Below are 17319 nucleotides of genomic sequence, written 5' to 3'. Positions count from 1 at the left end.
ATTTTGATGACATAATCTTCACGATAAAAATAGCTTTTAATGGCATAGTCTTCATATGTCAAACTTTCCCTGCAACCATACTTACACAACATATTTAAGTTATAGCTTTACTAAGTTTTTGTCTTTTGTCAGTTGTGAGCTGGTAGCACTTCAAACCACAAAAGCAGTCACCTCAGAACTTCTGGAATTCATTTTATGACATCTCATGATCTGAGCAGTAGGGAGCCCTACAAAACATGTTTGATCAAATATTAATTTTATAAATTGCTTTTCCTTCCCCACAATTCCTATGAAAAAGGTATTCAGCTAGATTAAAACTCTGGAAAATTTTAATGGGACCTTTGAAATCTGTTTGAGCTCAGCTTCTTGGAAAAATAAAACTGCCTAATGGAAGCACTCTTTATACGAGAAGTGGTTATGCCTTTGAGGCAATTTTCTTCCATGCATAATAGAGAACTTGCAACGGGATAATCTGAGTATTAGAAATGTCTTTGCCAGATCTTTAATGCTGTTTGTAATACTATCTGAAGGGGTCCTGTGTGCTTGTTCACCATGATGAGAAGAAGGGGATGGTAATTTGCAACAATATCACCTTGTCTTTTCAGTCCTACCCTGGCCCAAGCCTGGAAAGTGAAGACTTTAACATTCCTCCCATCACTCCTCCTTCCCTCCCCGATCACTCTCTGGTGCAGCTGAATGAGGTCGAACCTGGTTACCACTCTCTGTGTCACCCAATGAACCATAATGGCCTGCTACCGTTTCATCCACAAAACATGGACCTACCTGAAATCACCGTCTCCAATATGCTGGGACAAGACGGAGCACTGCTTCCCAACTCCATTTCTGTGGTAAGAGTCTGCTTCCTGATTTGTGTTGGGGAGTCGGGGACCCCACACTGACAAGGCCTAAATTCATGCGAGGAGCTTTCAATCATCATAACATGGCTTTCTGAAACTAGAATAGTTCTCAGCCATGGAAGATGTTCTCCATTAGTCCTGTAAAATCCTAATACAGTTTTCCATCGTATATTTAAGTCAAGGCAAAATCAATTAACCACACATTTGATCACTTATATTTATAACCCAAAGTACTAAATACTGTTTGACACTGAATGTCCAGTCATGTGGTCAAACTGTCTTACTAGCTTTTAGATAAAAATTATCATGAAGGTGCCATGTCTCATCTAGTGCAGGATTTCTCACCACAAGCAAGATCCCCCACATCTTCTGGGAACTGCTATGAAGGTTGGTTTCACCCCTGTTTTCTGCTCTCAAATCCCACAAATTTATATAATCAGAAAGCAAGAAAACAATTTTCATCTTTATTTTGAAGGTATGATTTGGGTGATCAAAATTTGTCTCCACTAAAATGTTTCTGTATCTTGGACTTTGTTGTTACTCCGAATCTTCTAATGTTTGACACTTCTCAAATTTAGTAAGAATATGTTATCACCAGAAAACTAGCAAAATTTAAATTCTTAGCCCCACCCAAAAGTCCAAGAGTCTGTATTTTTAACAAGCATCCTGTGCTTGAGAATACGGACATCATAAAATCTTTCCTTCTGATTGTTACGTCATTTAAAACCTTAGTAATTTCTCTGTCTATATCTCACGGAGTGAAAGATATTATCGTCAGTATATGGCCAAGGGCAGAGCTTTCTACTATGTCATGAAACTCTCTGAGGTTAATAGAAACTTCTAATGAATGACAGGTGGGATGTTAAAGTCTTTACTTTGGTTCTGTTGTTCAGTCACTTAACAGTCCAACCATCTCTGTTGTCATTTTCATAAGTCACTGAACAGTGCTGCCATATTCCCAATGAACAAATCGATTAACTTGTTTATCTTATGTTGTTTCTGATAGGAAAGTGTTTGATGTTATCACTTATCTAAATCATTTGGATGTATCTCTAACTTGAGTGACTTCACTGGAAGGTTTTGCTGTTAACCATGAACATAAAGCGGGGAGATGGACAGTGGAAAGAAATCTATTTGTAGTTTGGGGAATGAAGTCCTGAGCCTAATGCCACAGGGCATGGTAGGGTGTAGGATTCTCCGCAAAACTGGCAGCTAGCTGGTTGGCCTGAAGGAGAGGACTTATTCCCAGCACCAGCAGTAGCAAAAATCTCTACACTATTGTCTTGGTTTTTAGATGATATTACACTATATAAATTTATCCTAAGAGTATTAGTGTGACTTCATAAAATGGAAGGTGGATTTTTTTTAGAAAATACGCTGTGTAAATCTGAATAATGTTTTACTTCAAAGTAGTGACCTTGAAAAATCATGTGCCTATTCCTCTTTGGGGCTAAGGTCAGACCCAGTTCAGGAGCCAATAAGGCATCCAGGTCATGCTTTCTAGGCTCCCCTATTCACTGAGAAGAAGAGGAAGGATGAATACAGTGCAGGAAGTACCAGCTTTGTCCTCCTCACCTCATCCTCGTGTGCTCATGAGGTTGAGCCATAGAAGGAAGTGAGATCCTCAGTCAGAGAGTTTTAGTCTCAAAACCCTTTTCCTTTCATATAATTTGCCTTCTTAGCATTCCAAGCATGCACTGGAGAAGGAAATGGCAACCCACTCCAGTGTTCTTGCCTAGAGAATCCCAGGGACGGCAGAGCCTGGTGGGCTGCCATCTATGGGGTCGCACAGAGTCGGACATGACTGAAGTGACTTAGCAGCAGCAGCAGCAGCATTCCGAGGACTCTCCCAATTCACCATCATTCTTTAAGAGATGAGTGTATAACCTCAGTGTACACTGACCTGGAGTTTGCCCAGCTTTGCTGTTCTTGGTCACTCTGTCCTCAGCTAACAGGCTCAGGACTGGCCCTGGTCCCAGTCATGAAGCACCACTATCTAGGCCATTCCTCTACAGTGCTTCCCTCTTTGCTTATCATGAGCTTCTCTCATCTTAATTCTTCATGCTCCTTTCCTCTTAGAAACTGGACTTTGGTGTTTTCCCCCTTAACATTGTGTTTGCACACTTTACAAGGCAGAGGGATCCTGTTCAGCCTAAGCTAAGCAAGTGAAGCTCTGAGGTACTATTCCAGTTCTTGGCACGTGAGTCTGTCAGGGTTTTTCATAGGACAGTGAGACATCCCAGTACCTCCAAACCGTATTCTGAGGTGGACATCTGCCCTGCCTCCTCACAGAACTGGTCCTAGAATTTTATGCTTTAAGTTAAAAGCTGCTCCAACAAATCCAATTTTGGCAAGACTTCGGACAGGCTTCAGCACAGTCCAGTAGAACTCTCTGTGCTGATGGCTTTTTTATTATCCATGCAATCTAATAGCAAGAGTCATTGGCTATTGAACACTTTAAACATCGCGAGCATGACTGAAGGACTAATTTTTATTTTATTTCATTTTAATTACATTACCTAGTGGCTACTGTCCTGGACAGCATAAATCCAGTTAATTATGTTGATTTAACATTAAATCTATACTAAACTCATTTTTTAAGCAAGTGTGGTCTTGGAGAATGTAGATTTGGAGGTGAAATTTGTTTTTAGAATTCTGTTTCAAGGTTTGGATCTCTGACTGTATTCCAACAGCCAGAGTCTGATATACTGCAGAGTTGCAGTAGAAATCTAATACAGTTGGAAAGATCAACTTTATTGGAGTTTGCTAATTCCTTTGAGAAACAAGAGGCCTCTCCCATTCTTATTTTGAGCTATTATGTGTTTGGAACACCACTCATCAGTGTGTACATTTTAAATGCTTTCCCTGCCCTAAATGTTTGCAAGGGGTCAAATGATTGATAAGATACAGTCACTGTCCTTCAGGAGCTTGTAACTCTAGAAAAAGCACAACTAAGTATGAAACAATTTGAGTCAAATGTGAAGCAACTAGAGACAAGAGAAGGGTAAACAGTTTCACTGACTGTGGACCCAATAGGAATCCTACCTAGCAGAACTATAGTCATCTGGCTTGGGTATTGTATAAACTTAGTGGAAAAGGTATGATGGCAGTCCAGTTTTGAAAGGTAGTTTTGATTTGGACAAACAGAGAGGAAAGAAAAGGCATCCAGGAGAGAGCATCTGAAAAGCAGGTTGGATACTGTAAGTGGGGAGATTTGACCAAAGGTTTCAAAAACCACTCTAAGGACAGTGGACTTGATATGATGGATTCTAAGAAACCATTGGCTGTTTTCACTGAAGGCAAAAGCATTATGAAATCAGTGTCATAGAAATATCCTTCTGGCATCTCTCTGGAGGGACTGCAGTGGCAAGAAACTGGAGTTGTGTTGAGTCTGGGAGCCTGTTATGACTCAGGCAAGGAGTGTTGAGACACAGGGTACTGAGGATGAGAACAGAGAGATGAGCTCGTAAGCTGTTTGCACATCATTCCCATATCGGCGGAGCTAAAGATGAACAGCCCTTCATATTGCCATGTTTTATATTTTAAAAGCACTAAGTATTATCTTCTCTGAAAGTAACTTTAGGTCTATATGATACTCTCTTCATGCATGTTTGTATAAACTGACTAAAACTCTTTTCTAGCAACTTTGCTCATGTATAATGTGATTGATTGGTTTGCCAGTTGTTGACATATATGTAAGACATATGTATGAAATGGAATAGTGTACGATTTAGGTCATCAGTGCTCATACAGATGAGGAAATAATGGCTACAGAATCAGGATGTAAAAAAATCCCACCTAGAAATTACAGGGCTCTTTCTATAACTTCTCTTCTTTCAAGGTCTCCTCAAGTTTGGAAACAACTAATTAAAGCTAACACTTGTGAACTCTAAATAATTACTTGCTGTAAATTTTTAAATCTCATGAATATGATCCACCCTAGGTAGATTTATGTGTAGAATCAACTATCTACAACTTAATTTTACAAAAGCCCTCCAGTTTTATTAAAGCTGAGCCTTTTGCTGTTAGTACGATGCTCAGATCTTTCTTTAAAATATAATTTATTTCTTTTTTTAATTGAAGGATAATTGCTTTACAGAATTTTGTTCTTTTCTGTCAAACTGCAACATGAATCAGACATAGGTATACATATATCCCTACACTTTTGAATGTCCCTCCCATCTCCCTCCCCATCCCACCCCTCTAGGCTGATATAGAGCCCCTGTTTGAGTTTCCTTAGCCATACAGCAAATTTCCATAGGCTATCTAATTTACACATGGCAATGTAAGTTTCCATGTTACTCTCTCCATCCATCTCACCCTCCCCTCCCCTCTCCTCATGTCCATTAGTCTATTCTCTATGTCTGTTTCTCCTTTGCTGCCCTGTAAGTAAATTCTTCAGTACCATTCTTTTAGATTCCTTATATATGCGATAGAATATGATATTTATCTTTCTCTTTCTGACTTACTTCACTCTGTATAATAGGTTATAGGTTCATCCACCTCAATAGAACTGACTCAAAGGTATTCCTTTTTATGGCTGAGTAATATTCCATTGTGTATATGTATCACAACTTCTTTATCCATTCATCTGTTGATGGACATCTGGATTGCTTCCATGTTCTAGCTATTGCAAATAGCGCTGCAATGAACAATGGGATATATGTGACTTTTTCAATTTTGGTTTCCTCAGGGTATATGCCTAGGAGTGGGATTGCTGGGTCATATGGTGGTTTTATTCCTAGTTTTTTAAGGAATCTCCATACCATCTTCCATAGTGGCTGTGTTAATTTACATTCCCACCAACAGTGCAAGAGTGTTCCCTTTTCTCCACACCCTCTCCAACATTTATTGCTTATAGACTTTTTGATGATGGCCATTCTGACTGATGTGAGATGATATCTCCTTGTAGTTTTGATTTTCATTTTTCTAATAATGAGTGATGTTGAGCATCTTTTCATGTGTTTATTAGCCATCTGTATGTCTTCTTTGGAGAAATGTCTGTTTAGGTCTTTTTACCACTTTTTGATTGAGTTGTTTGCTTTTCTGGTATTGAGTTGTATGAGCTGCTTGTATGTTTTACAAATTAATCCTTTGTCAGTTGTTTCATTTGCTATTATTTTCTCCCATTCTGAGGGTTGTCTTTTCAACTTATTTATAGTTTCCATTGCTGTGCAAAAGCTTTCAAGTTTAATCAGGTCCCACTTGTTTACTTTTATTTTTATTTCTGTTACTCTAGGAGATGGGTCATAGAGGATCTTGCTTTGATTTATGTCATCGAGTGTTCTGCCTATGTTTTCCTCTAAGAGTTTTATAGTTTCTGGTCTTACATTTAGGTCTTTAATCCATTTTGTGTTTATTTTTGTGTATGGTGTTAGGAAGTGTTCTAATTTCATTCTTTTACATGTAGCTGTCCAGGTTTCCCAGCACCATTTATTGAAGAGGCTGTCTTTGCCCCATTGTATATTCTTGCCTCCTCTGTCAAAAATAAGGTACCCATAGGTGCGTGGGTTTATTTCTGGGCTTTCTATCTTGTTCCATTGGTCTGTATTTCTGTTTTTGTGCCAGTACCATACTGTCTTGATGACTGTAGCTTTGTAGTATAATCTCAAGTCAAGAAGATTGATTCCTCCAACTCCATTCTTCTTTCTTAAGACTGCTTTGGCTATTCGGGGTCTTTTGTGTTTCCATATGAACTGTGACATTTTTTGTTGTAGTTCTGTGGAAAATGTTGTTGGTCTTTTAATAGGGATCGCATTGAATCTGTAGATTGTGTTTGGTAGTATAGTCATTTTTATAACATTGATTCCTCCTACCCAGGAACTCTCCATCTGTTTATGTCATCTTTGATTTCTTTCATTATTGTCTTATAATTTTCTGTGTACAGTTCTTTTGTCTCCTCAGGTAAGTTTATTCCTAGATATTTAATTCTTTTTGTTGCAATGGTGAATGGGATTGATTCCTTAATTTCTCTTTCTGATTTTTCATTGTTAGTATATAGAAATGCAAGTGATTTCTGTGTATTGATTTTGCATCCTGCAACTTTGCTAAATTCATTGATTAGCTCTAGTAATTTTCTGATACTATCTTTAGGGTTTTCTATGTACAGTATCATGTCATCTGCAAACAGTGAGAGCTTTACTTCTTCTTTTCCAATCTGGATTCCTTTTATTTCCTTTTCTTCTCTGATTTCTGTAGCTAGGACTTCAAGAACTATGTTGGACAATAGTGGGGAAAGTGGAAACCTTTGTCTTGTTCCTGATCTTAGGAGAAATGCTTTCAGGTTTTCACCATTGAGAATAATGTTTGCTGTAGGCTTATCATATATGGCCTTTACTATGTTGAGGTATGTTCCTTCTGTGACCATTTTTTGAAGAGTTTTAGTCATAAATGGGTGCTGAATTTTGTCAAAGGCTTTTTCTACATCTATTGAGATGATCATTTGGTTTTTAACTTTCAATTTATTAATATGGTGTATCACATTGATTGATTTGCATATATTGAAGAATCCTTGGATCCCTGGGATAAACCCAACTTGATCATGGTGTATGAGCTTTTTGATGTGTTGCTGAATTCTGTTTGCTAAAATTTTCTTGAAGATTTTTGCATCTGTGTTCATCAGTGATATTGGCCTATAGTCTCTTCTTTGTGTTGTCTCTGTCTGATTTTGGTATCAAGGTGATAATGGCCTCATAGCATGAGTTTGGAAGTGTTCCTTCCTCTGCAATTTTTTGAAAGAATTTTAGAAGGATAGGCATTAGCTCTTCTCCAAATGTTTGATAGAATTCTCTTGTGAAGCCATCTGGTCCTGGGCTTTTGTTTTTTGGGAGATTTTTGATCACAGTTTCAATTTCAGTGCTTGTAATTGGATTGTTCATAATTTCTGGTTCAGTCTTGAAAGATTGAACTTTTCTAGGAATCTGTCCATTTCTTCCAGGTTATCCATTTTCATGCCATACAGTTGTTCATAATAGTCTCTTATCATCCTTTGTATTTCTGCACTGTCTGCCGTAACCTCTGGTTTTTCATTTCTAATTTTGTTGATTTGATTCTTCTCTCTTTTTTTCTTCATGAGTCTGGCCAAAGAGGTTTGTCAATTTTGTTTCTCTTCTCAAAGAACAATCTTTTAGTTTTATTAAAACTAAATAATCTTTACTCTTTGTTCACTGTTTACATTACTGTTGTTTCTTTCATTTTCATTTATTTCTGCTCAGATCCTTATGATTTCTTTCCTTCTACTAATTTTGGGGGGTTTTTGTTCCTCTTTTTCCAGTTGTTGTAGGTGTCAAGTAAGGTTGTCTATTCAATGTTTTTCTTGTTTCTTGAGGTAGGATTCTATTGTTATAAACTTCCTGCTTAGAACTGCTTTTGCTGCATCCCATAGGTTTTGAGTTGTCATGTTTTCATTGGCATTTGTTTCTAGAAATTTATTGATTTCCCTTTTAATTTCTTCAGTAACCTGTTGGTTATTTAGAAATGTATTGTTTAATCTCCATGTGTTTGTGTTTCTTACAGTTTTTTCTTGTAATTGATATCTAGTCTCATAGAGTTGTGGTCGGAGAAGATGCTTGATCTGATTTCAGTTTTCTTAAATTTACTGAGGTTTTATTTGTGACCCAAGATGTGGTCTAGCCTGGAGAATGTTCCATGGGCACTTGAGAAGAAGGTGTATTCTTCTGCATTTGTATGGACTATCCTGAAGATCTCAATAAGATCCATCTCATCTAATGTTTCATTTAAGACTTGTGTTTTCTTATTTATTTTCTGTTTTGATGATCTGTCCATTGGTGTGAATGGGGTATTAAAGTCTCTTACTATTATTGTGTTACTGTGACTTTCTCCTTTTATGTCTGTTAGTGTTTGTCATGTATTGAGGTGCTCCTATGTTGGATGCATGGATATTTACAATTGTTATATCTTCTTCTTGGATTGACCCCTTGATCATTATATAGTGTCCTTCTTTATCTCTTATAATCTTCTCTATTTTAAGGTCTATTTTGTCTGATATGAGGACTGCTACTTCAGCTCTCTTTTGCTTCCCATTTGCATAGAATATATTTTTCCATCCTCTCACTTTCAGTCTATATATTTCTTTAGGTCTGAAGTGAGTTTCTTGTAGATAGCATATATAAGGGTCTTGTTTTTGTATCCATTCAGCACGTCTGTGTCTTTTGGTTGGAACATTTAATCCATTTACATTTAAAGTAATTATTGATATACATGTTCCTATTGCCGTTTTCTTAATTGAGGTTGATTTTGTAGATCTTTTTCCTTCTCTTGTATTTCTTGACTACATAAGTCCCTTTAACATTTGTTGTCAAGCTGGTTTGGTGGTACTGAATTCTCTTAACTTTTGCTCGTCTGAAAAGCTTTTTCTTTCTCCATCAATTTTGAATGAGATCTTTGCCGGGTGCAGTAATCTTGGTTGTATATTTTTCCCTTTCAGTACTTTAAATATATCCTGAATATGGTGCTCAGATCTTTGTGTTAGTATTTTCACATGATGGAATTTTAAAATTTGAATGGATCAAAAAGGTGAAAATATTTAGTTCTCCTTTAGATACTGTATATACTTTAGTGGTTATTATATTATTTAACATATATGCACTATTTTATGTTATATATGTTGCTGTTTTATGTAATACATAATGTTTTCTGGAAATATATTTTAAATGTTCTTATATCTATCTGTTTTTTATCTCTATTGGCAATGTAAGTGATACAATTTTACTGATTCTAAGCATTTCCAACAAATGTCTAATATATTAGATGTAAAAAATTTAGTTCATAATTAGAAATCAGTATCTGAGTATTACTATCCCAATAGTATGAAAAATGGAGGTTCAGAGTAGTTAAGTGACTTGCTCCATAGCTCAGCCAATGAATACTCTAGCTTCCTTATGTGAAAAACAAGGATAATGATCGTCCTTATCTTGTGGAGTGAAATGAATATTTAAGAATTGCTTAGATCATTGGTTGGCACACAGGAAGCATTATTATGTAAGTTTTCTAAATAAAATATGAAAAGCAAGAATGTATATGTATAACTCCTTTGGAGAAGTTAAAATACATGAGAGAGAAGATTTTTCAAATGAGCTATTTATACTTAAATCCTTAATCTTCTTCACATCTGTCCAAAAAAAAAAGCAATAAGCCTGCCATCACCAAAAAGTCTTTACTTTCTACTGAGTGTCCTTATATATCATTGTGATTAACCCTGGTGTCTTTTGACCACAAGATGTCTTTTGACCTCAGTTCAAATCCTGGCACAATAACATACCAGCTATATGACACTGAGCAACTTGCATAACCTTTCTGTACTTCAGTTGCTTTACCTATAAAATAGAGATAAGACACTTATTCTCATATTGTTGTGAGCATTAAAGTAATTAATATCTATGAATTTAGGGCCTGTCAAACAGTAGGCACTAGATATATTCAGTGGTATTCCCCCTTTTTTTTTTTACTCCAATTCATTTTTTAAATTTTATTCATAATGTTCTTGCATATTCTACAATAGATTTCTTTTCTGGAATTGTTAGATACAATTTCCCAACTAATCCTTCTTTTTTAATTTTTTTTTCTTTTTTTTTTAACTTTATTTTATTTTTAATCTTTACATAATTGTATTAGTTTTTGATAAAAATGTCACTAGGGTAGAATATCTAGCTTGCCTTCTGAAACTTGCCATAAACATATACAGGGGTGAAGCATACATAGGGTGACTTTTTTCCTTCCTTCTCCAATTTCCCACCACTTCCGTTTTGTATATTCTTGCCTATGCCAATTTTATGTGTTAGTAGTCAGTCTGGACTCTGGCAAAAAGTTAGATTTCTGGCACTTGAGAAAAGATTCCATTTTCTTAAAAGTCCATATTTTCCAAGACCAGGTTATAAAAGAGTGTAGAATTTCTATTAGTATATACTGTCAAATAAGTGCCAACTAGTTCTGATTTTCAAGGTCCAAGCTAAACAGTCATTCATGACCCAGTGTGTAAGAGTTCCATTTTTCTCAAAATTCCCTTGAGTTATTTTGATAGTGGGTAATTGAACAGTCTGTGCTTTTCCAGGAGTGAAATCTGGTTAGAAGAGCACTGGAATGAGAGTCTGGAAGGCCAGGCCCTACCTGGGGTAAGCTTGTTAACCATGGACGATTCACTGTACCTTGGCTGTAACCAGCGGGGTTGGACTAGATCAGGCGGAGCCAAGGGAAGCCAGAACGGAATCAGCCAGAACCACGATGCTCTTATTCATCTCACTTGTTCACATTTCTCGTAAAAAATGCCCTTGAACTTAGGATTCTACCCCCCAAGAAGAAGGAAAACCACAGGACTAGTTGAGTTCTGAGATCCTTTCCAGGGCTGACATTTTCCTGTGATTCATTCTCTATCAACCACACAACTGTAATCCAGAGTTGCAGCTCACTCAGCTTGTCACCTTAGTTACTTAGTCATTTTTCCCACCATCGCATGGGCTTTCTCAGTGTTTTACCCATACCCTCACCCTAAAGCCAAATCGATTATTAAGCTGCTTGAACTTATTGGACAGAACGTTTCTTTTAGCTGGAAAATATTATTATGCCATTAAGAAGAAAGTGATGTTGTTTTCATGTTGTTATATAGAAACTACAGAGTTGTTTGGGGAGAAAGGTAGAATAAGAAAATGTCCATATTAAGTATTCATGGTCTAAGAAAAATCCCTTGATTCCTGCAAACTGAAATCAGGAGCCTCTCCTTTTCCCCTTCATCCTGGCACCCTCACTGCTGGGTTTCACCATGGGCTGGTGGAAGGCAAAATGCAACCTTGTATAAAGTCATTCAAGGCTCCTGCCTGGCCCTCATGTGGTGATTGCTTGTTCTTTGTGCAGGCAACAGAAGCTCTTTCATACAAAGAAACATCGTGCAAAGTTTTAGAATGGCCTCACAGAAAGGATTCATTTAGAACCTGGGCTTTTTGTAGAGTATGGTTCCTAATGACATAGTATAGAAAATTTACAATGAGAAAAGCAACAAAGGAGATTTCAGTTTCTTTGAATACTTCAAATTTCCAGTTCTGGAGTTTAAAATGGAAAAAGATGTTAAAAGGCAATAAAATTGGGGGGTTTATTTCCCAAATGCCTTATTTTTTCCGGGCAACAAAAGCAAGCGTGATGTATATACTCAGATGTATTGTCTTTTGAAGCTTTCAGTCTGGCACACTTTGCATTCAGAGGCCACTGCACAGCTGTTTTGCCAACCATCACTTGGGTAGGTGCTGTGCAGGACACATGCAGCTAAAGCAGGGGTGCCCCTCTGGGTCTGTAGGGAGTGCGGTACATCAAGGAAGTCCACTGTATTAGAGCAGCATGAATTGCTAATATGTTGCCATTATGGAAAGGACCACTGGCATATTGAATAATGTAGCTTTCAAAGCCAAGCAGAAAATGTGATTACATACAATTTGATTGCTGTTTTTAAAATAAATATTTTCAAAATCAGGAGATATTTTATTTCATGTAATGCATAAAGTATGTAATAGTGGACTGGAGCTAAGTAAGTATCTTTTAGGACATGAAGGAGCTGATGATGTCAGCCCCATTTAGACATGAAATAATAGAAGCATTAGTTTAAAATGGAATGGATGTCACCCTGGTTTGTTTCTTTCTTTAAAAAAAAAATAGGAGCAGAAAAGCAGTAAAAAAATGATTTTGCCCACTTTGACAGAAGAAAAAAGACAAAGAATGATTACTTAGCATTATGCCACAATTCATCAAAAGTTTAGCAATTTCAGCCATTTTTTCACAAATTATCCTTTTTTTAATATTGAACATGAGAGCAATTATTAAACCATTGTAACAACTGTGAAAAAATGGACAGGTTTTTTATTCTTATTTTTGACCATATATAATAATAAAAGTGTGTGGTTTGGGGTTTTTTTAGTGTCAAATTCCTAATAAGGCTAAAAATGAGCATTGTTTGTAGTGAGTTGGTAAGCTCCACTTAAGCCCTTTCTTTGCTCAAAACAGATTCTACTTTGAATATGGTATTGTTAAGAAATTCCATGAACTCAGTATGCTAATGATTTGGGACTATCTTTTAGTTCTGTAATAAAATATTGCTCCAAAATAGACTCTCCTCAATAGTGTTCAGTAAAGGAGCCAATTTAAAAATAACTCCTCTCCATTCTTATGCCAAGTATGACAACTCAGGATTCACTTTGTGTATAAGGGTTGCTGTACTTTTTCTTCACCCCTAGAGTTCATATGGATTAGTGCCTAGCCCATGCACGGAAGAAATTAAAAAGCTATAAGACCAGTTATATAATATACTATGAGCAAACTTAAAGTTATTCAATCCAGTCTCTTAATTCCAGACAGAAGTAAACCTAAACCGTTTAAGATATGCGGTTTTCTATCTAAGAGCCAAGATTCCACAACTTTCCTTGGTAGTCTGTTTGTGTTTAATTAACCTTGTAACATTAAGTTAAATTGCACTGAGAGATTTAGATTCCTTCCAGGAAGTTGTTTATTAAAGTTAAACTAAAAAATCTTAACTGCAATTTCATTCTACTTTGTCTCCTTCAGACATCTGAATGCTTGAGGAACAGTTGATTGAAAGTATTTGACATTTATTAAGTCAGTCCTGCAGTTGTGTTTTACCTGGTCCAAATAACCCCAGTTCCTTTAACCTTTCCTCAAAGGTCATATTTTTCAACTTTTAAATCAAATTAACTTTTTCTTTTCTAATTTGTGATTTTAAGGAATGCCAACCACCGTGGAAGGCAGAGCTCCAGACAGAGCCTGGGGTTGCAGATTTATTTCTGAAGTTTTCAAATAATTCTATGCCCCTACATGGACATTTTATGATAGGCTCTTTAATAGCATCATTGATTGCTGACATATTTAATTTTTGACCCATCGATCACTCCCACGGCATGTGTCCCTTGCTATATTAGTATCTAGGCAGCAGTTCCCCATCTTGTTTCTGTGTAACTCACTTCTCATCCTAAAGGCAAACATCTGGGAAGGACATCATGGCGTTACTCCTCTAGGCATTTTTTTTTTTTTGGCTGCGTATCCATGATTTAAATAGCCTTTGGCAAACAAAGAGAGGGAAGAAAAATATTCTTACATACTCCTAATTGTCCTTGGACAAACAGGTGCCAAGTAGGCCCATAAGTAAGACTTCCCAGGCCTTGGCAATAAAGTTTCAGTCTCTAGCTGCACCCTCCAATTGTTAATAACATGTTTCCTAAAGTGTTGAGAGGGCGTTTGGGAAAAGCAGCACAGAATCTGGATGAAAAGAGGTGGGAGCAGGAAGAATAAACAGCTGTTCAGGAGAGAAATCGTGTACCTGAGGGCTCCGTGGGACGTATGCTTCCTGCGTGTGGCCCCCTTGCCTGCCCCTTACCCCCTCCACGCATGCTGTCTGTGTCTCCGCTACCTTTGGGTCCATCCACACACCTGGACCCTAAGTAAGATTGTTAGCGCTTCATCCATCAGGTCCTGAACAGAAGTCAGATTCTGAGCCGAGCACTGCCCTCGTGTCCTTCTGGCTCTGGCTTTCCTTCCTTGGCCTTTGCTTTGCTCAGGACATAACCCCATTCTCACCACACCATGCAGAGAAGTCTGCCTCTCACTCTGCCCGGTGAGCTCTTTACGGAAAAGAGAACCCAGACCCCCAAGAGCTTGTTTGGTTTCATTATCAAGACTTCCACACGGAAATCCTTAATAACAGTGTTACAGGGCGTGCTTGCACAGAGTAAGACCTCAGTAACTGTCTCTGATCTAAGAAATGAACTCAGTTATCCCTGATGGAACCCTTACAGTTTTCCCCAAACAGGTACAGGATCGTTCTTGCTTTGTTTTTTGTTGTTGTTGTTGTTATTGTTGTTGTTTTCCTGACACTTCTAAGTTGTATAGTCTTCTAAAATAATACCAATTTTCCGACTTTTAAAAAAATGTAATACCATGTGTTGTGGCATCTAAATGCATCGAGACTGCGGTAATACTTTCCATTTAGCTAAATTAATCTGAGCCCTAACCTTACATCTATTTTGTAGTTTTAACACTTAATCAACTTACTACTAATTATTCCTAACCCATACCACTATTAAATTGATATGTTTGACAATTAATTACAATGTATAGTTGATCTTTTTCAGATGTGTAGTTTTATTTTCTGAGTAGAGCTATTTTTGTAGAGAAAATTTGTCAGCAAAATTACAAGATACCTAAAGGAACATATTTCTGCCTAGTCCTCCAAAATCTTAGGGGCAGAAGAGGCAATGTAAAGAATTAATGTTTGTTAAAGATTGGCTCATATGACCAGTGTTGATTTTTAATATACATATATATATATACACATATATAATCACAAAATGATTCAATCTTTGACTTGCTGTTGCCTTGATTTGGGTGAGTAGATTATTAACATTAAAATGGTGCATTATAAATCCATTTAGTCATGGAGTCATAGGAGAATTAGTCTAAAATGCTTTTCAGGAGAACAATGAACCAGTCTCACTCCAAGACACCGCTTCCTTCATTATTCATTAACTGTTCTTATCTCGAGCACATGGGAACATTCTAAGAGCAGGTTTTGTTTTTTTTTCCATTTCAGTTTTTTTCCAGTTTGAAAGTTCTGAGTTCTCTTATGTGGACAAGCAATACCTACAGGAACATAATGTTTGTCTTTTTATATTAGTCATTCATATATGTTTCTCTGCCAGAAGCAAACACAATCCATTGGAGAAAAGGCATAGAGTACTGCAGTCTTCTACCATTCTGGACAGTAATTAAAATACTAGATTCAACCTTCCTTTTCTCAGTCATTTAAAATATCACAAATGCCATAATAATTCTGAGAACAGGTCTTTTCTTCTTCACCTAATAAATATATGTAGTGTTTTAATAGATATATAATAACAAAATTGATAGTCAGATTTCTCTGAATTTAATAGAATATACAAATTCCCCAGGGAAATCCATGTATCATTTGACAGAAGGGTAATTAATTATCCTTTTATAATTCAGGATAGGGGAAAAACTTCTTCAAAATTTGTTACGTTTGAAAAATACTATTAACATTTAAGGGATTTTGTGTTTTTTAATCAAAATCATTATTTTCTTCAATAAAATAGTATTCAAGCCCCCAAAACATACTGCACTATTAACATTTTTCATATTTTTATATGCAATGCATAGTTAATCACATTTTCTACTAACCAGCAGACATAAATAATGGCTTAGCAGGTCGAGCTAGGACCAGTCCTTCATGCATTATGAAATTTGAAAATGATGTGGCTGAAAAATAAAGTCCTGCTTTAATTAAGATGGTAAATTCATAAGGACTATTGCTAAAAAACCATTATGTTATTAAGACTATCAAAAGATAAAAAACTATTTGCATTTTAATGCATTTTCTTTCTGTTGTGTGGTATACACATCTACAGTGTTTGAAAAATTAACAGGACAAAGAGACATAACTTTATTCACATAGAAAAAAATTAAGTTGTTTGCATCTGTATTTACATATCTCTCATCTCTCTACATAAATGTATGCAGTTACACATGTAGGCCTCGATTGTGTGTTAGGAACTGTTTTCCCATCGCCAGAGTACCATGGTGCCAGTGGCCATTCCCCCCACAAGACAGATGCAAACTGGGACCTTTAGGCAACAGCTGTTTTCTCGTGTCTGGGGTTGTTTTTGCTTTCCCCAAACCAGCCCCATGTCTCATTACAGCAACCCACGGGGCTCAGGCCATGTTTCCCAGCAGACAGCAGACAAAGCCTTTTCTGCAGCCAGACTGCGAGCTCGCGTTCCACCCCACTCTCACATGTTTGGAGGGTCTTCATTGTGCCTCCAATCTACCAGGTGTGACAGGCAGTGAAGGTTAGAATCCAGGAGCTGACAGTTCACTGGGAAAGATGAGGGCTACATATATGAAACTTGGAAAATGTGAGACTGTGGAAAGTCAGATTCTCAGATCTGGTGCCCTCCTTAAGCCATCCAGGGAGTGCTGGCCACCTGCAGAAATGAGCCCATGGCCTCGGGGTCTGGAGAAGCAGTGCGGGTGGTGGGTACACCAGCTGGTTCAGGGGTTAGGCAGCCCAGACTTGACCCCTGCACGTGGTTGTGGGCCAATGAGTTCACATGCCTCGCTGTCCTTGGTGGTGAGGCTTCAATGGCTCCAGGTGTCTGAAGCCCTCAAACAGCACCCGGCAGATGGGGTGCCTCATGTTAGCTATTTGTTCCCTACCTGCTTGGAAGCCCCACAGCTGCTTGTCTGGGTTTTCCTCACACTGTCTGTCATTCTTCTTCCAGTTATTAGTGTCCACCCTACCTGGGCCGTTCTAAGAACTATTGAGCTGACATTTACTGAGCATCTGCTTTTGCCAGGTCCTGGGCAAAGTGTTTTCACAGTTTCTTCCTAAATCCCCACAGTTGCACCAGGAGAGGGTGGTGTGATCCTTTCCTTGCCC

General features: G+C 37.4%; 1 protein-coding gene across 8 annotated transcripts in view; it reads left to right on the top strand.

Annotated features, from left to right (window-relative positions):
- Nucleotides 1–17319, top strand: part of TOX (thymocyte selection-associated high mobility group box) — a 311684-nt gene that overhangs the window by 163034 nt on the left and 131331 nt on the right. For all 8 annotated transcript variants that reach the window (XM_010838988.1, XM_010838987.1, XM_010838993.1 and 5 more), the window contains exon 3: nucleotides 606–848. In XM_010838988.1, the coding sequence (XP_010837290.1) occupies nucleotides 606–848 (243 nt within the window). The remainder of the gene's footprint in view (nucleotides 1–605; nucleotides 849–17319) is intronic.

This window comes from Bison bison, unplaced genomic scaffold (genome assembly GCF_000754665.1).
Source record: "Bison bison bison isolate TAMUID 2011002044 unplaced genomic scaffold, Bison_UMD1.0 scf7180017864108, whole genome shotgun sequence".
Lineage (NCBI taxonomy): Eukaryota > Metazoa > Chordata > Mammalia > Artiodactyla > Bovidae > Bison > Bison bison.
This window is presented reverse-complemented; position numbering and strand designations above follow the sequence as displayed.